The sequence below is a fragment of the Talpa europaea genome (assembly GCF_964194135.1).
Source record: "Talpa europaea genome assembly, chromosome: 11".
Taxonomy (NCBI): domain Eukaryota; kingdom Metazoa; phylum Chordata; class Mammalia; order Eulipotyphla; family Talpidae; genus Talpa; species Talpa europaea.
Genome location: NC_140078.1, coordinates 96,148,615 through 96,171,979, shown reverse-complemented (window position 1 = coordinate 96,171,979; position 23,365 = coordinate 96,148,615). Strand labels below are relative to the sequence as shown.

The window sequence follows — 23,365 nt, the reverse complement described above, 5'->3', positions numbered from 1 at the left end:
AGCCCTGCTGGAGCACACCTGCTGCACACTGCCCTTGTGCACCGCAGCTGGTCCCCCACTCAGTGTGCAGACCGAGCATGTGTCTGTTGCCCTGACTCTAGGTCTTCTCAGGCCAGGAGAGCTATCCCAGACTCTGGAATTCCTGGTAAGGTCTTCCTAGTTCAAACCGCCCTTGTTCCTCACCCTTCGTTCCCCTGAAGGGGAAGGTAGGCAGAAAGATTCTATGTTTTCTTGTGCAGTAATTTAAAACTGTAAGAAAAGTCAGCTAAAGAAGGGAATTATCAAGGCCACTAGATAGCTTTTCAATCAGAGCCAGACCAGCAGCAACCAGAGGTGGGGATGATGGGGAGACATCCATTGCCCCTCTTCTCGCCAGTCACCAGGAGTTAACATGGAACCTTCCAGGGGTCGCTAGGAGTGTGAGACTCATGGGGACATCTTCCAGATTACATGACTCTCAGGAGACCAGGCTCTAATTGTCTTTAATGTGAAATGCTTTGCTTAATGTGGCTAAGCAAAGGTAGCTGAAACAATTCCACGTGTGCCTGCCACCCAGTACCGGAGCTTGCAGAAAGGCGCTTCATACCCAGCAGCCGCGCTTGCTGACCATGTGGCCCTAAGCCCCTGCCTCCTGTTTTATCTAGAACGGCACCCATCAGGGCTCACTGCAGCACACTGTGTGCCCCCAATAAACCGAGTTGGCATGAGGACGAGTGGTGGTTCTGGAACCCAGAATGGAACAGGGCAGGCAGCAGAGGCAACCGGCAGCCCCCGAGGCAAAGCCACCATCCCTCTCCCTTGCCATTAAAGAGGAACGAAGGCAAGGACAAGGTGAGACTGACCTTGAGGGCAGGGATCTCCACACTGTCGCCGAGGCTGATGGAGCCCGAGAGGATGGTGCCCGTCATCACAGTGCCTTGACCTCTGATGGAGAAACAGTGGTCCACGGACATGAGGAACGGCCCCGAGGGGTCTCTTGCTGGGATGTCGATCTGGGATGTCAGGAGCTGGAAAAGAGATGCTGGTGCCACACCTGTCAGGGAAGATGCTGAGGGCAGGGTGGAGAGGAGAGTAGGTGGAGGGGGTGACAGGTGCCCAGCAAGATGGCTATGCTCTCAGCTCCTTCTCTCAGTGTGATGGAAAAGCTCCTTCTCTCAGTGTGATGGGATCACTGAGCTCTTCTCTGAAAGGAGCTTGCCCCCTCCCCTGGCAGAGGCAGCCTGCTACAGGACGCCCACACCCTTGGCCACATCCTCCCGGGGCCCGCAGGGTTGGGTGCTGTCATCTCCAGCTCCTTGGTACAGGGCAGGCCTTGCAAACCAGGCACAGCCGCTGGCAGGCCCTGGCATCTCACCAGCCAGCTTCGCCTCACCCTCCTCCCCAGGCGACAGGCCTCTGGAAAGGCTTTTCTGCCCTTTTGTGCGGCTGTCATGCCCGCCCACTGCCACAACTAGCACATTATGGTGATGGTCTGTTATCCCCTCCTCCGGCTGGGAGTACTACCCAGTGCCCCCAGCTGCCTTGTGCCTGAGAGAAAGACCAGTGGATGGGGGGAAAGAAAGTATGTTGGAAGCGCGTCGGAGGGCAGGGCTGGTTCCGAGCAGCTGTCTCTTCTGGGTGGGGTGGGCAGGTTGAGGACCACTTCCCTAAGCCCCGGGCAGAGCCGGAGACTGCCTGCCAAAGGGCTGTGCTGCCCCTCAGTTAGTGCTTCTGCTTTTCTCTCGGCTGATTCTTTCCGGGACGTGGCCTCAACCAGCCCATCTCCGCAAGCCACCTCTGTGCTCAGAGAGGCTGTCGGAACTGATTACCAATAAACAAATGAAAACAAAGGCTGTAGGGTTCCTTTCCTTTTGCTACTTTCTGATTTTGTCAGGGAATAGGCTGTCAAAAAAGTATTCGATGGTGAATGTTCCAAACTCTTGTGATAACAATTCTTTTGGAAAAAGACTAGAGATTTAAACAGGCTTGGCTTCTTAAAGGAACATACAAACATCTTTCATAGCAGCATTTTTGTGGGTTTTGATTTAGCAAAAACAATTGCCTCAGGCTCCCAGGCCAGTGCTCCCTGGAGCTGATGAAAAAGTAACAGGTTTCACACAGAAAATGTTTGTCCTGCTAAGTTAGCAAGACCAGTGCTGCACAATCATAGAAACAGTGGCTGGCATGGTCCCACCTTATCCTGGCTCTTCAGATCCAGGTGCAGGTGGACCCCAAAGCCAACTCTAACAATCAACCTGGGTCTGCACCTTGGCTCCACCACGTACTTACTGTGGGACCTTGGGCAAGTTGCTTAACCTCTCTGATCTCAGAATCTTCCTTGGTAAAATGAGGATGAACACCTTTAAGCCTCACAAGGTCCCTGTGACAGATGGTGGCCATATAGCAAAGAACTTGGCAGCATCTGGCATGCACCAGCAAATGCCATGGTGGTGGCACAGTGGTCTGGCACTATCCCAAGCACACTGTATTTACTAACCCGTTTAACCTGCACACCAACACCACCAGGTAAGTGTTCGACAAGAGAAAGGAAGAAGAAAGACTTAAGGGACATGGACAGCTCTGCAGAGGCATGGGCTGGATAGTGAAGGCTTTATTTGGCTTAACTTTTTCGCAGGGTGGTGAGGAGGTTGTACTAAGGAGCATGGGGGGATAAGGGTAAAGGGAACCCCTTAAAGTCCTTTTCCTGGGGCTGCATCTCCTCCTTTCTCTCGGGCCTAGCAAGACACCAAGGGACCTGACCTGGCAGGGATGGAGCCAGAGGCCAACCTAGAGTCATGTTAGCAGTACCTCAATAAGCTCTGAGATGCCCTGGGGAGCTTCTGTTTCCGGGGCCTCTGGTCCCCCAGGCTTGGCTGCCACAGGTATAATGGGTGCACCTCGGAACCTGGAAGGAAAAAACAAGTTCCATCACAGTCACAGAACTTGTCAGCAAGGACAGAGCATGTCTGTGGAGCACCTGGCAGCCCCAGCACGCAGCTGGCTCTCACCCTTTGCAAAGCACCTAGCAGAGAGCCACTGCTCTCCACCTGGCAGAGGAGGAAGAGGAGGCTCCAAAGGGAAACGCCTTGTATTGAACAGCAGAATTCAGAAGGGGGCTTCTGGGCCTTCACCTCCGCTTTTAGAATCCATCCTGAGGAGGCAGCAGTGAACCTTGAGTACCAGCCTCTGAATAAAAGAGTCTCTTAAAGACGACCAATAAAGACACGCTGGCCTCCTTGAGATGCAGGAAACACAGGTGACCAATGTGCCTGAAGATGCACCTGCAGGAATTGCCACCACGTCTCCCGCACCCTGCTCACACCCTCCCAGGAGCCTGTTTCTCTAGGAAGAGATTCTCACCATAAGCATACATTTATGTTCTCCATTAAAAAGATCTAGAAAACTTAAATAAGGGACTAGGAAAATGAATAACTATAAGAAAGTGAAAATCAAAATCAACAAAAAACTATGAACCAGAGACACTCTATGGGGGGGTAGAGGGCGGGAGGGGAGGGATTGGGGTCAAAATAAGGGGGTTGCAATTGTATGGGGAATATAAAAATAAAATTTATTATAAAAAAAATAAAGATTATTGTCTGGCAAAAAAAATAAAATAAAATAAAAGTAAAAAGAATGGACAAGAGAAAATTGAATAACTCATTATTCCATCATTGTGGGGTACTTTCTTCCAGCCTTGGTTTTCCCAGGCATTGTCAAAGGATTGGTATTTTTTCTTCTTCTTTTTTTTTTTTAAGATTTATTTTATTTATACAAGAACCAGGGTACAGGCCAGATGCGCAGGAGGGTGAGAAGATTCACCAGAGACAGAGTGGGGAACAGAACAGGCAGACTGACGAAATACACTGCTGAGGGGAGCAGCGGGCGAGACAGGAGTGGTCTGCTTGCCATGTGGGTTGCTCCAAGGCCGGCAGGGATCGAACCGGCACTGCAGAGGCTGCGGAAAGCTTCACAGCGCTGCGCTCAACCGCCTGCACCACCAGGGAGGTCCTTTCCTTCATATTTTGACAACAATACACATACAATTTCAGATCTCTCTAGTCTATTTACCATTATATCAAAAAGAATATTGTGCTGGCTGACAGCAACAGCTACAATAATTCACTTGGCTGCATCAAGCTTACAATCCAGACACACTCCTTGAGCCCTCACACTGTGGCGGAGTCATCACTATTCAGTTAGGACATGAGGCTTAGAGCTGCTAATTCATTTGCTCCAAGTCATTGCTGATAAATCCCAGAGCCAAATTCGAATCTAGCCCCTCTGGCCAAGACTGGCAATCAATATATTATACTCCTACCTCCTCAGACCTCCTCATTTATTTTTAACATCTGCATAATTGTATAACCCCAAATTTACATGTTCTTACCCCCAATGATACTTGTCTAGAGTATTTCAAAAATTTCAATTATAAATTACACTATAATAAACACATTGGTGGACATCACTTTTTTATTTTTTGCCTTGGCTTTGGAATAAATACACAGGGTATAAAATCTAAGACTACATCCATTGAGAATTCAATAGAATAGCAGAGTAAACACATTCAAAAAGTCTCTCTTCCAGGGCCTCCCCTGGTGGCGCAGTGGTTGAGTGCTGGGCTGTGAAGCTGCCCGCAGCCTCTGCAGCGCCGGTTCGATCCCCAACCACGGGGCAAGGGTTCCACATGGTGCGCAGACCTCTCCTGCCGCCCGCTGCTCCCCTCAGCAGTGTATTTCATCAGTCTGCCTATTCTGTTCCCCGCTCTGGCTCTGGTGAGTTCTCTCACCCTCCCGTGCTTCTGACTGTACCCAGTGCTTGTATAAATAAATAAATAAATCTAAAAAAAAAACAAAAAAACAAAAAAGGAGCTCAGGCAAGTCGCTCTCTTTTGGGGAAAAAAAAAGTCTCTCTTCCATAAAAGCAATTAGAACACTGCAAAAGTGATCAGAATCAACTTTTTAGAAATTTAGAAATTGAAAACTTGGAACAATCTATGAAATTCTTATTCACAAAAAATCCTGGTAGGAATAATAGAGCTTTGTGGTGCTTTAACTTGCCCTATTTTCATCCACCCTTCTGCAACTCTGCAGTAGCCTTAAAAGCCAGCATCTGCACAGTGGAACCCAGCAGCCTGACAGCCAGAGGCCCTTTCCCAGAGAATTGTCATTATTTTTCCTATCTGGTCGCTCCCTGGAAGACCCCCTTGCGAGGTCGTCTTTATTTGACCCGCTTTGGATCTTGTCCAGTGCAAACAGTCTTCCTCAGGGGCATTTGTCAAAAATAATGACAGGCAATTGTTTAACATCATGGTTGCCTGAGGCAGAGGATAATGGTTTTGGCAAACAACAGGCTGACCAAAAAACATAGAAGGAAAAACTTCCATGGGAGGCTTGGGAAAGTTCTGATATATTCCTGGGAATCTAAAAGGCATTACATGCAGGCACAGGATGCTTGGGCATGCTCAAGACACTGTACATGGTCAAGAAAGACAAGAGAAGGCCCAAGCACTCACCTCTGGCTGACCTTGAGGTTCAATGCAAATAGGAAGTGAAGGCTCAGGCAGAGTTGTCAACAGCATGCCTGAGCATTGAAAGTTTGCCCAACACACACATACAAACTCTTGGCAAAGAGTAAGAGACTTATTAGTTCCAGGCATTTACTTAAGGAAATCTCTGTCTAATCATCAGCTGACTAGCAAGCTAACTGACTTCAGTGGTCACACATGACTTTACAGAACTAGTTCACAAAAGTCACTTAACAAACAATAACAACAAACTATGGGAGTGTGGGGGAAGAGGATAATCTGATTTCCAGAACTGCCACATTATATTACTGAATTTGTCCAGCTTTTAGCAAAAATTCACAATACATGCAGAGAACTAAGAGTATGACCCACACACAAGGGGGGAAAAAGGAGTTAATAAACTATTCCTGAAGAAGTCCTCTTAGGCAAAAAACTCTAGGTCAGTTATATTACAAATGTTCAAAGAAATAAAGGAACCATTTTTAAACCAAAGAAAAGAATGAAGATAATATCTCACTAAGTAGAGAAAATCAAGAGTTAGAAATTATTTTTTAAAAGAACAGAATAGAAATGAAGTTGAAAATATAATAACTGAAATGAAAAATCTACTACAGGAGTTTGATAGCAATTTGAGCAGACAGAAAAATCAACAAACTTGTAGATGGGTCAACTGAGATTATTCAATCTGAGGAAATCAAAGAAAAATAAACACAACCTCAAAGACATGTGAGACACCATCCAGCTTAACATACATGTAATGAAAATTCCTTAAAGAAAAAAGGAGAAAGAATATCTGAACGAATTTCAAAGACTTCCTCAATTTGATGAAAAGTATTAATCTGTATATCTAAGGAGCTCAACAAACTCTAAGAAAGATAAACCCAAAGAAATCCACACCCACACACCACTGAATCTAACTGCACAAGGCCAAAGACAAAGAGAGAATCTTGAAAGGAGCAGAACAGTGACGCCCATGGACAAGGCACCTTCAACAAGATTAGCAGCTGACTTCTCACCAGAACCAAGGCAGCCAGAAGGGAATGCAATTATGTATTCAAAGTGCTGAAAGTAAAAAGTCAACCAAGAATTCTATAACCAATAAAAAACACGCTTCAAAAATGGAGACCACAGGGCCTCCCTGGTGGCGCAAGGGGTTAAGCACCGCACTATGAAGCAATCCACAGCCTCATGCAGCACGTGTTCGATCCCCGGCCCACCAGGGAGAAACCCACATGGCGCGGCAGACCTCTCCTGTCTTGCCCGCTGTTCCCCTCAGCAGTGTATTTCAGTCAATCTGTCTGTTCTGTTCCCCACTCTGTCTCTGGTGAATCCTCTCACCCCCCCCGCATCTCTGGCCTGTACCCCAGCTCTTGTGCGCATAAATGGATAAATCTTTTTAAAAAAAATGGAGACCACAGAATTGCCGTATTACCCAATATTGCCGTATTACCCCAATATTGCCATATTTAGCATTTCCTCTCCTAAATATATACAAAAAATAACCGAAATCAGGTACTCAAATAAATACATGTGCATGTATTTCATAGCAGCAATATTCAAGGCAATGAAGAAGTAAAAATAGTCCAATGTCCATGAATATTAAGTGAGAGAAGCCTGGCTGCTTTGCTACAGATTTTTCTTCTCATGGGGGAAAGACCCTTTAGCTTGACTCCTCACCACCACTTTCAATCAACGCTCAACTTCTCTTTCCACTTATATTTCAAAACAAAACCATTTTTTGTTGACTGACCAGCTTAGGTCTGACTTCCTTAAATCACTTTTGCCTCCTTCCCTTTCAAGGGATATTTACTAAGCATCTCTTCCACGTAGACTCCACCGAGGTTGCACTGCCAAGGGCTGCAGAGCAATGAGGAGCTGGGGAAGAGATAGATGGCAGCAATGCTGCCACACTGTGAGGAACAGAGGAGGGACAGAGAACATTCCTGAAGGTTAACAGCAACTCTCCAGTGGTTGAGTTCATGTTCTTCCCTCGGATTCTCTCCCTTCGTGACATCTGACCCAGATGACCGTTCACCAGTCAACCCCATATCTTTATTCCATGACTCTCAACTGTCCTTCACCTCCTTGTGAGGCACTTTCTTGCTGTCCACTATCAGCCGCTCCCAGAGTGCCCTGCGCATGCAGCTCTTCCCTTCCCAGACTGCTGAGCTCCAGAAGCGCCTTACACTCTGACAGCTTTGCCAAGGTCCTCTGTAGACCATTCCCAAATCTCTGTCTTTAGTCAAGACCCCATTCCAGCACCATCATCCCCTCCTATCATGTGCTAGTAAGTGGCTTCCCAACCCTTGCTTCTCCCCTAGTGAGGGGATGACATTCTTCAGGTCTCTGGGTTATCACAGGCTGCCTGGTCACGGCGTCTTCATTAGTCACTGCATCTGGTCAGTGTTTCTTCACTGGTCTGGCTCCAATCCATCCCCTGATTTTTATTCTCAGCAAGTTCCACCCTGGGTCAGACTCATCACCCTAAGCCACCCAACTGCTCTCCAGTATGTGCAGGGCCCTCTGCCAGGACGGCGCTGTGCTGCAGCTGTGATGCCCTTCCAGCAACACTGCTTTGAATCATCAATACCTTCTCCCCTCCACACTTTCAGGGGCTCCATGACCAGCTCAGGATGAAGATGGGCATCCAGGCTGGTCCAGAAGGTCCTGTACAGTCTGCCCCAGCCTCCCACACTAGCCCACCTCACCTATCCCCCTAGAAATATGAGTAGAACACTCAAGCCTTGCCTTGTTGCAGCTGTATTCCCACCCCCGCCCTCACTTCCTTCCTCTCTGCTTCTGCAAACCTAACCTGTAGGACAGGGAACCTGAGGCAAGGCACAAAGGACCTAGGACTAACTTCCAAAGCTGATGCAGCCTTTACTCCTGCCCAACAGGATAAAGCACAGCCAAGTACACTGCAGGGTTGGCTCCCACATCAAATGAGTTCATTGTGAAATGCCATGAGGAGCTGGGAACGGCCTTAGAAGCAGGGCAGCTGCCAGCATTCCACTGAGTGCTTGGTGCCCTGACCTGGACCTTAGTCACAGACACAGCACCTCACCCCCTGCCTAGTTATCACTTGCTTCTTAAACCAATTCCCCGGCCAGAAGCAAATTCTCCTTCCTCAGAAGCCCTATGCTGCCCTGAGGAGGCCACTCGAGCTCCTCAGTGAGCTGGGCTTCCTGCACAGTGCCCAGCACACCCCTGGGGGGTGGTCAGTTGGTCTTTGGGGGACAGGCCCTTAAGGAATTTTTTTTTTTAAGGTGAGATGAAGTAACTCTGAGAAGCTGGAGTTTAACAATCTCAGGATCCACTGGCTGCCCGGTGTGACAAGACAATGTAAGTTCACGGGGAGATTCCAAACAGGGCCTGAGATCAACCCGCTCACCAGTCAACACCAGAGCGGCCCAGACAGACATGGCACGGCTTCAATGTTTGCCCGGGGACACACAATACCCAGAGGGAGAGGAGGGAATCTGGAGAGGGAAGGGGGCGGGGGTAGATGAATAGTGAGGAGTGGAGAGGGAAGACATGAAAACACCAAGGAATGAGACAGAGAAGACAAGAAGCACAAGAGAAAAAGAAAGGAGAGAGACCTGCGCTTAGCCCTTGGTGTCGGCACTGTGCTGCGTGCTGTGATCTCTCCTCCCACAAGCAGGGGCTCTGACCCTGATGTTCAGAGCAGCGAAGTGGCTGCTGGGGGCCAGGGGACCCAGGGAGCAAGTGGCTGGTCTGGAGGATCCGGAGTCGGGGCGCTCCCGTGGCAGGGCGGAGGGTGAGAGGAAGCGCCCACTCCAGCCTGAGGGAGGGCCCCGGCCACTGATGGAAGTCAGCCAGCCGGGGGGCCCAGTGCGACGGGCCCAGGACTTGTGCATCGTCTCTGCTTACGCCCCGTGAGCCTGAGGGCCCAGAGGGACAGAGAGGGCTAGAAGTGTACACTGAGAATTCCAGCGATTAACCATAAAGCTTTCGGAAATTCAATTATTTTTTATCCAAACCCTTTTGGGCATTGTATTGTAACAAAACATAAAGGCGCGTTGGGTTGGGTGTCTGGCCCTTTCCCAGGCACAAGAGAAGCTGGTCTTGCTGATTTCCTGAACATGCCACACACTGGGGTATCCTGGCTCCTGGCAGCAGCAACAGCAGAGCTCAGCAGCCCTGGGGCGGGGGGCGGAGGGTGGGGGGGGGGGCAAAAGGCCCCTCCTGCCTCAGGTTTCAGATCGGGACTGGTGTCTGGGATCTAGGAGCACAAGGACGGGCCCTTAAGGAAAATCAGATGTCAGGAAGAGCCCTGCGCCCAGCCCCACAGCAAGGCAGGGTGGGCAGGCACAGATCTGGAGACTCGCAAGCGCTTCTGCCGCTCCCGTCACCCACCACCTCCTCCAGACTGTGCGTCCTGCGCCAGCCAGGCTCCGACCTGCTGAATGTGAATGGAGGCTGATCTTGGTTAACACACATCTCAGATATGTTTAAAAAGAAAAAGGCACAAAAGTGTATATACAGATACACACATAATATAACTCATGTAAAAGACATAAACAAATAGAGTTTTAGGTTTGGAATAGAATTCAAAATAGCCAATGTTTATTATACCTTATTTTTCTCCAGTCAACTCAAATGCAGGACCTACCCCTGGGGTAACAGTGAGGATGGGACTAATTGTATTTGGGAAATCCCTAGCAGAGTGCCAAGCGCTTCCTAGGCGCTCCACACATCACAGCTGTTATTACCAAGCACTTACTCTGTGCCTGGCTTCCACAGTGCTCCCTCATTGCAAACACTCTAAGGCTGAATTTATCAGCTCCCATTTTACAGAGGGAGAAAGAGCAACACAGAGGTAAAGTGAGTTGCCCCAGACCACACAGCTAGTCAATCACAAAGCAGCCAAATCACTTGAGATCTGGCATCCCACCCAAGCCCAGGAGGAAGGCTGGGCCAAAGGGGCCCTTGGGGCTAAAACTAAAAGTAGAAAATGTTTAAAAAGTAGGAGTCTGGGAGAATGGTGCATCAAGGACACTGTCAGATGATAACATTTAGTAGAAAAATAAACAGAAAAGCCTAGAACATAGAACAGTGTCAACGCTTTGATAACAACTACCTCAAATTATGTACAGGTGGGAAAGACTGACAGAGATCCTAGAGGTGAAAAAAACTTTAATTTGATGCACTGGAAAGATTGTGGGTACATTTTTATCTTCTATTTTGATTTCTGTTAACATTGATAAATGCGTATGCAAGAGTAATTTTAAATGCTTTCACAGATAAAGAAATCACAAAGAAAAACAATCAGAGTTTGACTACATAAAAATTAGAAACTTCTGCATGTCACAAAAAAAGCAACCAACATGGGAAGACAAAAGGGCTGAAGACTCATTTGTAGCAAATATGATGGGCAAAGGGTTACTTAATAGCAATGCCCTTATTAATAAGAAACACTCCTAAAAATCAAAAACAAAACATTAAAATCACAAGAGGTAAACATACAAACCAGATGGGCATAATTCACACACATTAGAGCACAAATGTCTAGTATATAAACGAAAAAGATAATTTTAAGATCATCTTTTTAAAAGAAGAGTAAAATACCATTCTAATTCTCCAAATTTCAAATATATTTTTAAATCGTTTGCTGTGTTAAATATGTTTGCAGTGCTAGCTGCTGACAACTGTGTAAAAGCATACCAACATTTTTGGAAAAGAACATGGCAACATACCAGGGGTTAGAAAGTATATGTGCCCTTTAATCCAGTAATGCCACATCTGGGAGTCTCTCATGAGGAAAAGCTGAAAATACAAAGTTTAATGACAAAGGTGTTCACCCAGGGTTATTTGTTTATAAGAAGGAAAATGCAAACTAGTCAAACAGTCAACAATGGAGTGATGGTTACATAAAGAACAGCGACATAAAATGTTAAGCAATAAAAGCACAAATCAAAAATGTACATATCTCATGATTACAATTATAGCTGACCTGCCAACAACAGGGGCTTGAAGTATGCAGGTCTACTTGTATGTGGACAGTTTTCAATAAATATTAAAGCATTAATTGTTATGCCTGTAAATAAATATGAATTTCTCTTTCACATTATCTTTCATTCTTGAGGCCCCGTATGAGTGACACTGTATAACATCGACAGTGTTTTGTATCCTATGAGACAATATTCATGCAGGTACTGATAGATGATTCATCTTGCAAACAGATGACATAAGCTTACAGTATGGATAAAGACATACTGTAAATATATTTTCCCTTCCTTATCATTATCTTAACAACCTTTTCTCTAGCTCACTTTACTATAAGGATACAGCATATAACATATACAACACACAAAATATTTGTGAATTGACTGTGTTATAGGTAGGGCTTCTGACCAACAGTGGGTGATTAGTAAAGGCTTGGGAAGTCAAAATTATATATTGATTTTCAACTGCACAAGTGGTTGAAACCCCTATATTGTTAAAGGTCAACTATATATATTTAAAAGGGGGGTAGTGAATGTAGAGAAGTTGCAGGGTACAAGAAGAACACACAAAATTCAGTTGTGTTTCTATACACTAGCAACCAAATCTGAAAAGAAAATTAAAAAATCAATTCCATTTGTTATATATTCTGAGAGTATATATATTACATCTAATATTTATAATATAATCTAAAAGAATGAACTATTCAGGAATAAAGCAAACCAGTGAAGTCAAAGACTTATCTACTTAAAACTACAAAACACTAATGAAAGAAATTAAAGAGCTAAATAAATAGAAATACATGTTTGTGGATCAGAAGACTTAATACTGTTAAGATGTCCATACTCCCAAAGCAATCTACTGATTCAATGTAATCTCAAACAAAATTCCAACGACTGTATTTGCAGAAACAGAAAAACAGGTGCTCAAATTCATATGGATTTGCAAGGAGACCCAAATAGCCAAAATAATGTTGAAAATGAAACATAAAGATGGGAGCATTCCTATCTCATGACTTTGAAAGTTACTACAAAGGCACAGTAAACAAAGCAGTATGGTACCAACATAAGGACAGGCACATAGACCAATGGGACAGGAGAGTCCAGAAATAAACCATCACATCTACAGTCAACTGATTTTTGACAAAGGTACAGGGGGAAGGGACAGTCTTTTCAACAGACAATGCTGGAAAACTGAATCTCCATATACAAAAAAAAAAAGACACTGGACCCTTAACTTGTACCATATGATGTAAAAATTAATTCAAAATAGACCCAGACTGAAACTTAAAATCTAGCACTATAAAATTCTTAGGGGAAAAAACAACATCAAGGAAACCCTTTATGACATTGGATTTGGCAACAAATTTCATGGATATGACACTAAAGCATAGCCAACAAAAGAAAAAATATAAATTGAATTTCTCAAGATTAAAGACTCAGGCATCAAAGGACACTATCAATTAAGTGAAATGACGACCCACAGAACAGGAGAAAACATTTGTGACTCATAGATCTGACATGGGATTAAAGTACAGAGTATATAAAGAACTCCTACAACTCAGCAACAAAAACAACCAAATTTTAAAAATGGACAAAGGACTTGACCAGGCAGTCCTTAAAAAAAAAGCTATATAGGACCTCCCCTGGTGGCGCAGCGGTTGAGCGCTGGGCTGCGAAGCTGCCCGCAGCCTTTGCAGCGCAGGTTCGATCCCCGGCCACCGGCAAGGATGCCACATGGCGCGCAGACCCCTCCTGCCGCACCCACTGCTCCCCTCAGCAATGTACTTCGGTCCTTCTGCCTATTCTGTTCCCTGGTCTGGCTCTGGTGAATCCTCTCACCCTCCTGCGCTTCTGACTGTACCCAGTGCTTGTACAAATAAATAAATAAATCTTAAAAAAAAAAGCTATACAGATGGCCAATAAACACATGAAAAGATGCTCACCATCACTAGTCATTAGGGAAATGCAAGTCAAATCCACAATAAAATAGTACTTCATATGTATTCGAGTAACTTTAAAAAATAAGAAAAATAAACAAAAATGAAGATACCACTTCATACGTACTAACTAGAATAACTATTAAAATATAAATATATATTTTAATATATATATGTAAGAGTAGTTGGTGATGATGTGGAAAAGCCCTGACACATTGTTGATGGGAATGTAAAATGGTGCAGGAAACAGTTTGGTGGTTCCTTGAAAAGTTAAACACAGACTCATTTACCACGTGACCCCGTAATTCTACTTCTAGGAATACACCCCAGGAAACGACAGCAGGGATCTGAATAGGTGTTTGTCGACCAAATATCTATTATTCACAGTAACTAAAAGGAAACACCCCAAGTACCATCAACAGATGAATGCATTTTTTACATGTGTCTATACACACCATAGGATACTATTCAGCTATAAAAAGGAGCAAGACTCTGGCACATGCTCAGCACGGATGGACCTTGAAAGAAGAATCTGGAACAGGCCAGATTCTGAAGGCTGAATATAGTCCGAATCCATTTATAGAAGGCACCTAGAATAGGCAATTGCTCGAGAGGAAGCAGAACAGAGGTGGCAGGGCTGAGGGAGGGGTGAGGTAAGGAGAGCTGCTGTGTAACGGGAGATCATAAAACACTAGGTACAGACAACGGTCCCAGCTCTGTGTGTGTACTTGATGCCATTGAATTGTACAATTACAAATGGCTAAAATACTAAATATTATTTTATTATAATTTTTTAATGTGGAGGAAATGGGGGGGCAATATGAACATAATAAAAAGGAATGAAACAAACCAAAATGTCAGCAGCTGCTATTTTGAGAAAAGAAATCTTTGGGTGGTCTCCTCTTGTCTTTCTTCAACCTCCTCTCTCTATATTCCAAATTTTCTTTCAATTACTCTTTGGATAGAAAAAAAAATTATTTTATGTATTTAACACTTTATAGGTTTTGATAGGTACAGAGTTCACTGGTTCAAATTCTTTCTTTCTAGAGGAAAGAGCATTTACAAAGGACTTACCCCAAAAAGGACCTTAAGAAAACAGTCCCCTAAAATGATTTAAAGAAGTCCTTCACTGCACGGAGGCATAATGTTCTCTTGCCAGGCCACCCCACTTGGCTGGCCTCGGGCCCATGGGACGCCTACCTCCAGTCCAGGGACCGGCCCTTTCTTTATCTGCTTCTCTCCCAGTCCCTGGGTACCGAGTGAGGGGAGGAGAGGCGCCCCAAAGCCCCCCAGAAGGGCAATTTCCTCTGGAAGTATGATGATTAAAGCCCATAATTTGTCCTTCAACCAACAACTTAAAAGAGGAATAGTAATTTAAACATACAAGTGAGACTGTTTCTTAAATCTAACTAACCTAAATAGTTAATATCAAGATACCATTAGAAGCACCTAAAGCTTTCCCAGAAGGTCCCCTTTATATAGACAGTGACATTGTACTGGGTTTTATGCAGGAGTCCAAAGGACCTGTTCTCCCCTTTCTGACAAGTAAATAAAACGGCAGGGAGATCAAATAACTCACTAAAAAGAAGATATAATTTTTTATCTTCCTTTTTACAGTCTCATATCCACTTCCGTTGGGAATAACAAAGTCTGAATTCTTATGCAACACTTATCTAAATGTGTCGATTTTATCGGATTGATGAATTTTGCTAACAAAAGGCAGCGCTAGGAAATCTTTTATGACATATTTGGCCCATTCACAGGGCTGGAGCTTTAATTTAACCAACTTGAGAATTCTGAGGGAGAGCTGCAGGTGTTGGATCTGAAAAAAAAATCATAAATGGGAAGGCATATCAATCTTTATGACAGGGAAACAAAAACACTCTCTACTTGCTTGCCCTCCACAGGCAGGAGAAGGAGAGGTGGAAGTAGCAGGATATTGTCTGGGGCTGCATAGCAAAGAGGAAGCATCGCTGTCTCCCAGTGACCGCTATTTAGTATTGATCAAAAGGCACTGGCCCAGACAGGAAGCGAGGAATTGATGAAACAATGAGGTTTGCCAACACTGTATGCTCAACAAGGACATTTTCTCATTTTCTAGACCATGACAGAATAAGTCATTCCCGAGGCCGCCTGAGCAGCCAGGTGGCTCTCTGTGCCACGGTCCCCACGCCCCTCCCTGTCCAGTGGCACTGCCCCTTTTCTGGCCCCGTGGATGACACCTCGCAGGTGTGCTGATTACAGCCGAGCCAATGGCTTGACGAGGCCTGTTGATTCTCCAGTTCAGGATCTCCCTGGGTCACCCTCCACTGCCTCAACTCAGAGCCTTGCGCCTCTTCCTGTCTCCGCTCCCTTCTGGATCTTCATCTCCAAGATATCCTTCTATCCACAGTCAGCCACCTCTGGATGGGAAAGCTTCTTTCAGTCAACCCCATGCGCAAAACTCTTTAACAAATCCCTACTTTACAAAAGATGAAACTTCAACTCCTCAGCTTGAGATACTACAAAGGTCCTTCATGATCTGGCCTTCCCCAGTCTTCCCTCCAACAGCAATATCCACCCACCCACCCACCCACCCAGTCATCCATCCATCCACTCACCCAGTCACCCATCCATCCAGCAATCTACTACCCACCCACCCGCCCATCTACCCACCCACCCATCCATCCATCCATGACCCACCCACCCCTATCCACTACCCACCCACCTACCCATCCATCCACCCCCCTACCCACCCATTTACCCATCCTCCCATCCACCCAACCATTCAGTGTTACAAGCTTCTGTGACAGAAACATCCAGTCTCCCACCAAAACTCATTTCCCCCTTTCAATGATTGAGTTGAGCTAAGTAGAAGCTACAGGGACACACTTCCGGACTCTCTTGCACTGAGCCATGGCCAAGATTAACAGATTGGACTGAGTCCTCACCCTCAGGATGAATGGGAAGAGGGTGTGCCTCTTCCAGGGCTAGGCCCATGCCCCTCTTTGACTACCCAGATAAGACACACCCTACAATGCAGGGGCAACAAGATGGTGGCAGCCTGGGTTTCTGAACAACATGCAGATGACCCCACTGCTCATGTTAGGAAACTTCCTGAAAAGCTTTCTTTACGTTTCTGTACTCTTTGGCCTCTGGCATCAGCACCAAGATCCCACCTCCTAGGACGGAGGCTGACACCTGCCTGCCTGACTCAAGCTCGTGAATTGGAGTGTGCCCCCCATGCCTGTCACGAATGTTCCTCTCTTAGATACCTACTTGGTGTTTTCAAGGGTCTTCAGCATTTTCTTGGTCATTTTATCAATCGCTGCCTGTCTCTTCCCTTCAGCTAAGAGGTCTGTTTTGTTCAGCACCACGACCAGCTTCTGGCAGGCGATCTGCCCAATCACAAGGCACTCCGCTGACTGTGTCTGCATTCCTTTGGTCACATCAATAACCAGCATCATCAGATCAATGATCTGGGCCCCTGAGGGGAGAGAAGAAGAATTAAAAAGGGGAAAGATGAACTCTGCAAAAAATTGCCTGATGGCCCAGGGGAACAAAACTGGCCATATTAAAATACTCAGATGAAAGCAGGCAGAGCAGGCAGTAAACACACCTCCTCGTACCAGGTCACAGTCTAGGTGCTTCAACATAAGTGATAGCACTGAAGCCTCCTAACCACCATGAGAGACAGGCTTGTTGCCACATTGGAAATGAGGAAACTGAGGTCTACAAAAGACAGAGCACTGGCTCACAGCAGCAGGAATGGGTAACTGCAAACCCCAGTCTTTGTATCACACCAGTCCTGAGGTTTTCATTCCACCTATGTGGGAAGAAAATGCCCAAGTGGGATAAAGCTGGCAAAAGCTGAGAGAGTTGCCCTTGTTAAGAAAGAGGCGATAAAGACATGGATCCTGGGGTCTCCTCACAGCACATGTGCTTCATCCTAGCCCTCTCACTTCACTGGATGGTGTCGCTCACTTCTTTTGTCCAGTCTGCTCAGACTGGGGGGCTCCTGTTCTTTCTAGGATTAAGGGAACCCAATGTTCAGCTACATCAATGCTGAGCACCATGCATGTGTGTGCATGAGTATGCATGTGTGGATATATACGGACGTGTGTGCACACGGGCACCTGCTTGTGACAGCGGCCTGAATGCACAGCCACACCTGGGCTGAACAGCAGGTGGGCAAGTTAGAGAATTTGGTGAAGGTAAACTGAGGTAAGTCACGCTCGGAAGACGAATGTCAGCGAAGTGACTGTCCTTTTCATGGGTTTTAAAGTCGTTTCACTCCAAAAAAGATATGATATTGAGGACACAAGAATATGCAAATGTTTTCTCCCTTGCCCCACGAGGGGTTTTCAGGACCAAATCACAGTCACAGAGAGACAGAGGAGGACTGTTTGTGTGTGATGCTCCTGAGCTGCCCCTCCTGTGGGGGAGGTGGGAAGGCAAGCGGAAGGGTTTTCTCGCTGGCACACTCGTTGTGCCACTTCATCTCCACCACCCAGTGCTCCCGACGACGAAGGTAAGACTCAGAGTCACGGGGTCACCTGCTCTAGATCACGCAGCCAGCTGGCACACAGGCCACCACCTCTGTGGGCTTCTGCCTGCTCTCCCGGGAGGTGTCCTAGCCATGCTGACCACCTCCAGGAGAAACAGAAGATGTCACTCACCTTCTCCCCCGCTCCTCCCAGCCACAAGCAAACCTGCCGCTGGTCACAGGGCCAGGCAGCCTGCTCTGCAGTCAGGCTGGGATGAAGCCTGAAGGAGAAGCCCCGGGGAATCCCCGACCTGTTGTTTTCCCTCAAAGACTGAGTTCTGGCACCAGGCCCAGTGGGCCCCCCACTCTGGTGAACAAAACTGGGCCCATTGAGTCAAGGTTATTCTCCCCGCTGGTTACTTAAGACTTTCGAGAGTAATTCCATCCACCTGACCTTCTCTAGAACTTCAACATCATTCCCTAAGTATTAGTGACCCACCTTCGCAGACGGGGCAACCAGGCCCAGGGAAGCCAGGTGATAGTCCTTGGGCACACAGCAAATATGTGCAGAGAGGGTATCTGGAAGCTGGTGCCTGTTCTGACCCATATGCCACTTGGCCTGTCCTTCCCAATGTGGACCCAGCCCCTCTCCAGCCTCCCCTCTCCCACAACCCCCTACCCACCATGCATGAGGGTCAAGACACCCAGGCTAATTGTTAACCCGTCACTGCCTTGCCCTGGTTCCATGTCCTCTCAGCCCGGAACCCCTGCTCAGACCTCCCTCACTTTCCGTCTCCCTGCCCAATCACCACCCCCCAAAGCCCGCCACGCTGAGAGCCCACACACAAGGCCTGGGTCTTCAATCTGCATTCAGCAACCAGCACAAGACCCAGCTCGGGCACAGCTTAATCAATCTTTGTTGGAGTGAACAGAGCAAACAATAGCTCCCCCACCTCGTCTGCTTTATTAACCAAGAATCTATTCCTTTTCTCTGAGATTCAATTTCCCATTGGCGTATAAAACTCCCCAGGGGTGCCCGGTCTCGGCCCCGTGGCTGCAGGGGAAGGACTTGTGGAGTCCACATATTCAGCCCATTCACTTCTAATGCCCGCTGAGATCCCGGCATGGACGTGACACTGCACTGACAGACCCAGGAACCTAAGTGCAGACCGGACCCAAACAGAGCTCCTGGGGATTTCCTCTGCGGCCTTACCCCAGCATCTACAAGCAGCCTTTGTTGCAGGGAGCACACGGCTCTGCTCCAAAAGGGCTGGGTTCCCGCGCAGGCCCACTGCAATGCAGCCAACACCAGGCACTTCTAAGGAAACCGGAGGTCACAGCGACTTGGCTGGCCCCGTGGACAAGGAGGGCACTGCTGGCAACCCGGGGTCAGCGTCAGGCAACTGCCCGCTGACTGGCAGCAGCTCCCAGTGACTCTCGATTCTTCATCAAACTTTTGATCAGGCGACAGGAAGTGACATGCTGGCCCGTCTTGTCTTTTTCAAAATCCCCAGTATTTCCACAGAATGAATCAAACAGTGTCCTTCCCAATTCCCACGAACCCCCTGTAGGAAATCATTCTGAAACTAGAGGGACAGAGCGAGAGAGTGGGTGGGAAACACAAGTCAAAAACTGGCTGCTTACAAACGACCCTCTATATTTTTCAGTCTATCAGAGCTTTTCATCTAGTTGTACTGACTACAGAATCCTTTAAAGGTTTGCAGAACAATTATAAGAGGGTTACAGTTTCTTAGTACCTTTAAATATCACAACTGCCAATTCTGTAGATTATTTATCTTAATCATGTCAACAAGAAAAAAGAAAAATTTATAAAGGTCAGCATTTAACAAAGTATAAGTAATTTATAAATAAAGTTTAATTTATTTTCCTTCTCAAATTGAAGGGGAAAATGTGTATTCAGAAAAAAAGTTTCAGCTGAATAAACCAAACATAAAAATTTAAACATATTTTAGGAACCACAAAATCAGATGTTTATTCAACATTTGATTCTTAATCAAAAGCTATGGACATTGTAAAAAAAGAAAAAAAAGAAAATAATATTAGATTTCAAATAAAGAAAAATTATTTTTAGCTGGTGATTTATTAAATGTCCACCACACAATGTGAATACATTGTTATCAACAACATAAATGTGCAGAAGCAAATTATACCCTGTTACCATTACGATCATTTGGAAATACATGAGTCTCTGCTTGCCTGGGTCCCGTCTCTTGCCTCGGTCCCTATCTTCATGGGCACCACCCTGGGCCTAACTGCTGGACTGCAGGGCAGACTCGGGGACTAACATCAGCAGAGAACTCAGAGCAGAGCCCCAGATGCAGAACTCCTCAGCCACTGGGCTGGCGTGACTGCTTCCTTCACCGGCTCCCACTGGGGCACGCACAGCAGTGGTCTGCCTATCTTCATCTCATTTTACTGCAACGCGGCTCTGCAATGTGGGTATCGCGGATGAGAAAGCAAAGGCTCGGAAAGCAGAGGTAACCAAGTCAAGGCAAGGAGCAAGCACTCAGTTGGAGAGATGCAAACTCGGGCCCATCAACTTCTCCACGACAGCACCCTGCATCCCCGAGCAGCAAGAGCTAATGTCCAATAAAATGCCTACTGTGCACATGTGTGTGGGCTTACACACCAGCCCCTTGTGGGTGCTGCAGGACAGTGGGGTGGGTGTCAGAGGCCTCCCTCAGACTGCAGTTCTCTGGGGTCAGGGCAAGCAGCCCAGCAGTCCCAAGTCGCCATCATGACTGCTGCTATGTGTGCTCCTTTATTCCAAGGATTTGCTGCCTCCCAATTTTATGGGCAAAAAGAACTAAGGCAGGTTAAATGACTTATCCCAAGCCATGCAGCCAGAGCATGAACTGAGCCCCAGTCTGACTCTGATGCAGGCTCAGCCCTGACTCTGCCAGGAAGGGTCAGGACTTGGATCATGCCAGGCCATTCCACACCAAAGGAGAGTTCATTCGTGTGCGCATCGGCTTTGGGCATTTTGTTTTTCCTCTCTCTGCATACTGTTCCTGAAGTCAAGTAACCCTGGTGTTTCCCTCTCAAATTCCTCCTGGTCTAGAAAAGTGCGGGGCTGTGCACCAGTCTGTCCTGCCCTGGCAACACACAACTGAGCATCTGGAAACAGAAGGGGCTTAGGAAAGAGGGCCATTTTACAGGCAGGAACCAAGGGCCACAAGTGGGAAGAAGAACAGCGCGGAGGGGCACTTGGCCAGGCATTCAAATCACAGAGCTCCCAGATGTCCTCCCCTGTAAATCAGAATCTAAACCAAGATGCCCACAACAAAAAGTTGGGGGAATCAGGACGCATGGCCCCCTGGCCCTTAGTAAGCGGGAACTGCACTTCTACATTTTAAGTGCTCAGCCTGCTGCTCTCCCTGGTCCAGGCAGCCCCGGGAAGACACAAGCGCACAAAGAACTAAGGTCACTGACCAAGTGAGGGCAGCGGGAGGTGAGAGGAGGCCAATGGTAATCTGGGCCCAGCACACAACACCCCCGGCCCAGGCACCCGGCCAGCCCTCTCCTGACCCTCTTCAGGTCCTGCCCCTGCGCCTGGAGAACAACACACCCCCTGGCCGCTGCGCCACCACCACCCACCGTCACTTCAAGTCCGCAGGAGGTGCTCTGAGTCCCACAGGCTAGAGGCCCTGGCCAGGCCCACACCCTCCAATGGGGCCGGGAGGAGGCTCCAGGGACACTAACCCTGGTCCTGATCAGACAGTGGTTTTCATGAGCAGCCTCAGATGGTAGAACGTTTCCTAAGCTGCCTGCCCTCCCCATGCTCCCACTCCGCTCCTCATCTGAAAAACAGGGACAATAACTCCATTTCAGCTTCCACTGACCCAGCTGAAGTCGCAGGCGTGGATACACGAGAGAGAGGCCAGAGGGCTGGTATATTCTGATCTGGGGCACGTGAGCAAGGAAATCCACGGAGAAGGGAAACGCCACACAGCAGGAAGACTGTGGCAGCCGGTCAGGAGGCACATTCCAGTGCCAGGGCCCAGGGAAGCAGAGGAAGCAGCCAGGCGCAAGCCGAGGCCCCGCTCCACCCCTGGCAGCTGTGTAGCCTCAGGCACATGCACCTCTGGATCTCCCAGAGTCTGAAATCTTCTATTCATGTTAGTGCCAGAGATAACACCTTAAGGTGCAGCACTTGGCAGATGCTAAGAGCTCCATAACTGCGAGCTTTCAGTGTTAATGTTTGGAAGTCCAACACAGTAAGAGCCTGGAAAGTAACTATCGCTTTCCCTATGACTCTCGACTACATAGAAGATCCATGCCCTTTAGAAGAGCAGGAGAAGGGGGAAGGGTTTAAACAGCAGTGGGTAACAAGCACTAACAATACCTCCCCAAATCCAGCAGCACCAATGAGCCCCACACAGGACTTGGTGGAAGGGGCCAGTCAACAGTCTGGAGCACTGTGTCTGCCAATGGGCAAGAAACCCTTATCGTTCTAACCCAGACTGCAAAGGCCGGCTCCCCCATAAGCATCCTACTGAATTCCACCAGGCCAGCTGGGACAAACCCTGGTAGGAGACCCTGGCAAGGAGGGCGGGACATCTTACCGAAGTTGTCATGGCCCCCAACATATTAACAACAAAACCTCAGCTTCCTGCTCTCTGGGTCAATGATGCACTACACCAGATGGAACAGCAGAATTTTCAGGCATTCCAAATACTGCAGGCAACAAACAGGAGTGGAGCTGACCTAGCGTCCCACAGAACGAGAATGCTGCTCAACAGACAAGAAACCCAAAAGTAGTGACCACAATCACGGAACTGCAGCAGGATTGGTGCCAACTCCTGGCTCCAAACTTCACACCGCTGGTTGCAAACTAACAAGTAAAGATGCAGCAGGCTCTAGAGAGAGCACTGTTTAGTTGCACGGTGCCCTGAGAATATGAATGCACTGCCAGCATCTACAGTTCAAAAGACATCACATACAAATCTTTACAAATCGGCAGCTATGGCAACACCAGGCCTGCATCCAATATGGCTGAGCAGCAAAGAACAGCTGTACAGTCCCAATTTTACCCTGGTCCCCACGACTCCCTATTGCCTCATATCCCGGTGTTTATGCTACCAACCTGGTTCCTAACAGGACTTCTGCTTGACAGGCGTTAGCTCTCACCCTCCCCAAGTTGAAAAGGAGACACTCCCACTTTAATAAAGAGAAATCTAAGGTCTGGTCACACACAGTAAACAGGAGGGGCAGAGCTAAAACCCGGGGCTGTCTGACTTCAACATTTCTGCTTTTTCTATTGCCAGCTGCCTCTTGGCCAGAGCACTGCATTCCTGAGTCTCCTGGGAACCCTACGGCATCTCAAAGAACAGGTGGGAAAGGCCCCGAGGACGGAAAGAGGAAGGAGAGCAGACAAGGTGCAAAGGCGAACTGCCAGGGTCTGTGCGGACACATCCAAACCTGAGGCACAGCCCTTCAGGAGAGAGCGCCACGAGACATTCATCACCCACGA

General features: G+C 47.3%; 1 protein-coding gene across 4 annotated transcripts in view; it reads right to left on the bottom strand.

The window, feature by feature from the left end:
• The window catches only part of EEFSEC (eukaryotic elongation factor, selenocysteine-tRNA specific), a gene marked incomplete at its 3' end in the record, with an annotated part of 196,689 nt that overhangs the window by 102,692 nt on the left and 70,632 nt on the right, over positions 1-23,365 (bottom strand). For 2 of the 4 annotated variants that reach the window (XM_084248424.1, XM_084248426.1), the window contains exons 2-4: positions 16,665-16,872; positions 2,788-2,884; positions 843-1,007 (exon numbers count right to left, since the gene is read on the bottom strand). In XM_084248424.1, the coding sequence (XP_084104550.1) occupies positions 843-1,007; positions 2,788-2,884; positions 16,665-16,872 (470 nt within the window). The remainder of the gene's footprint in view (positions 1-842; positions 1,008-2,787; positions 2,885-16,664; positions 16,873-23,365) is intronic. The other 2 variants (XM_084248425.1, XM_084248427.1) reach the window with 1 other exon arrangement.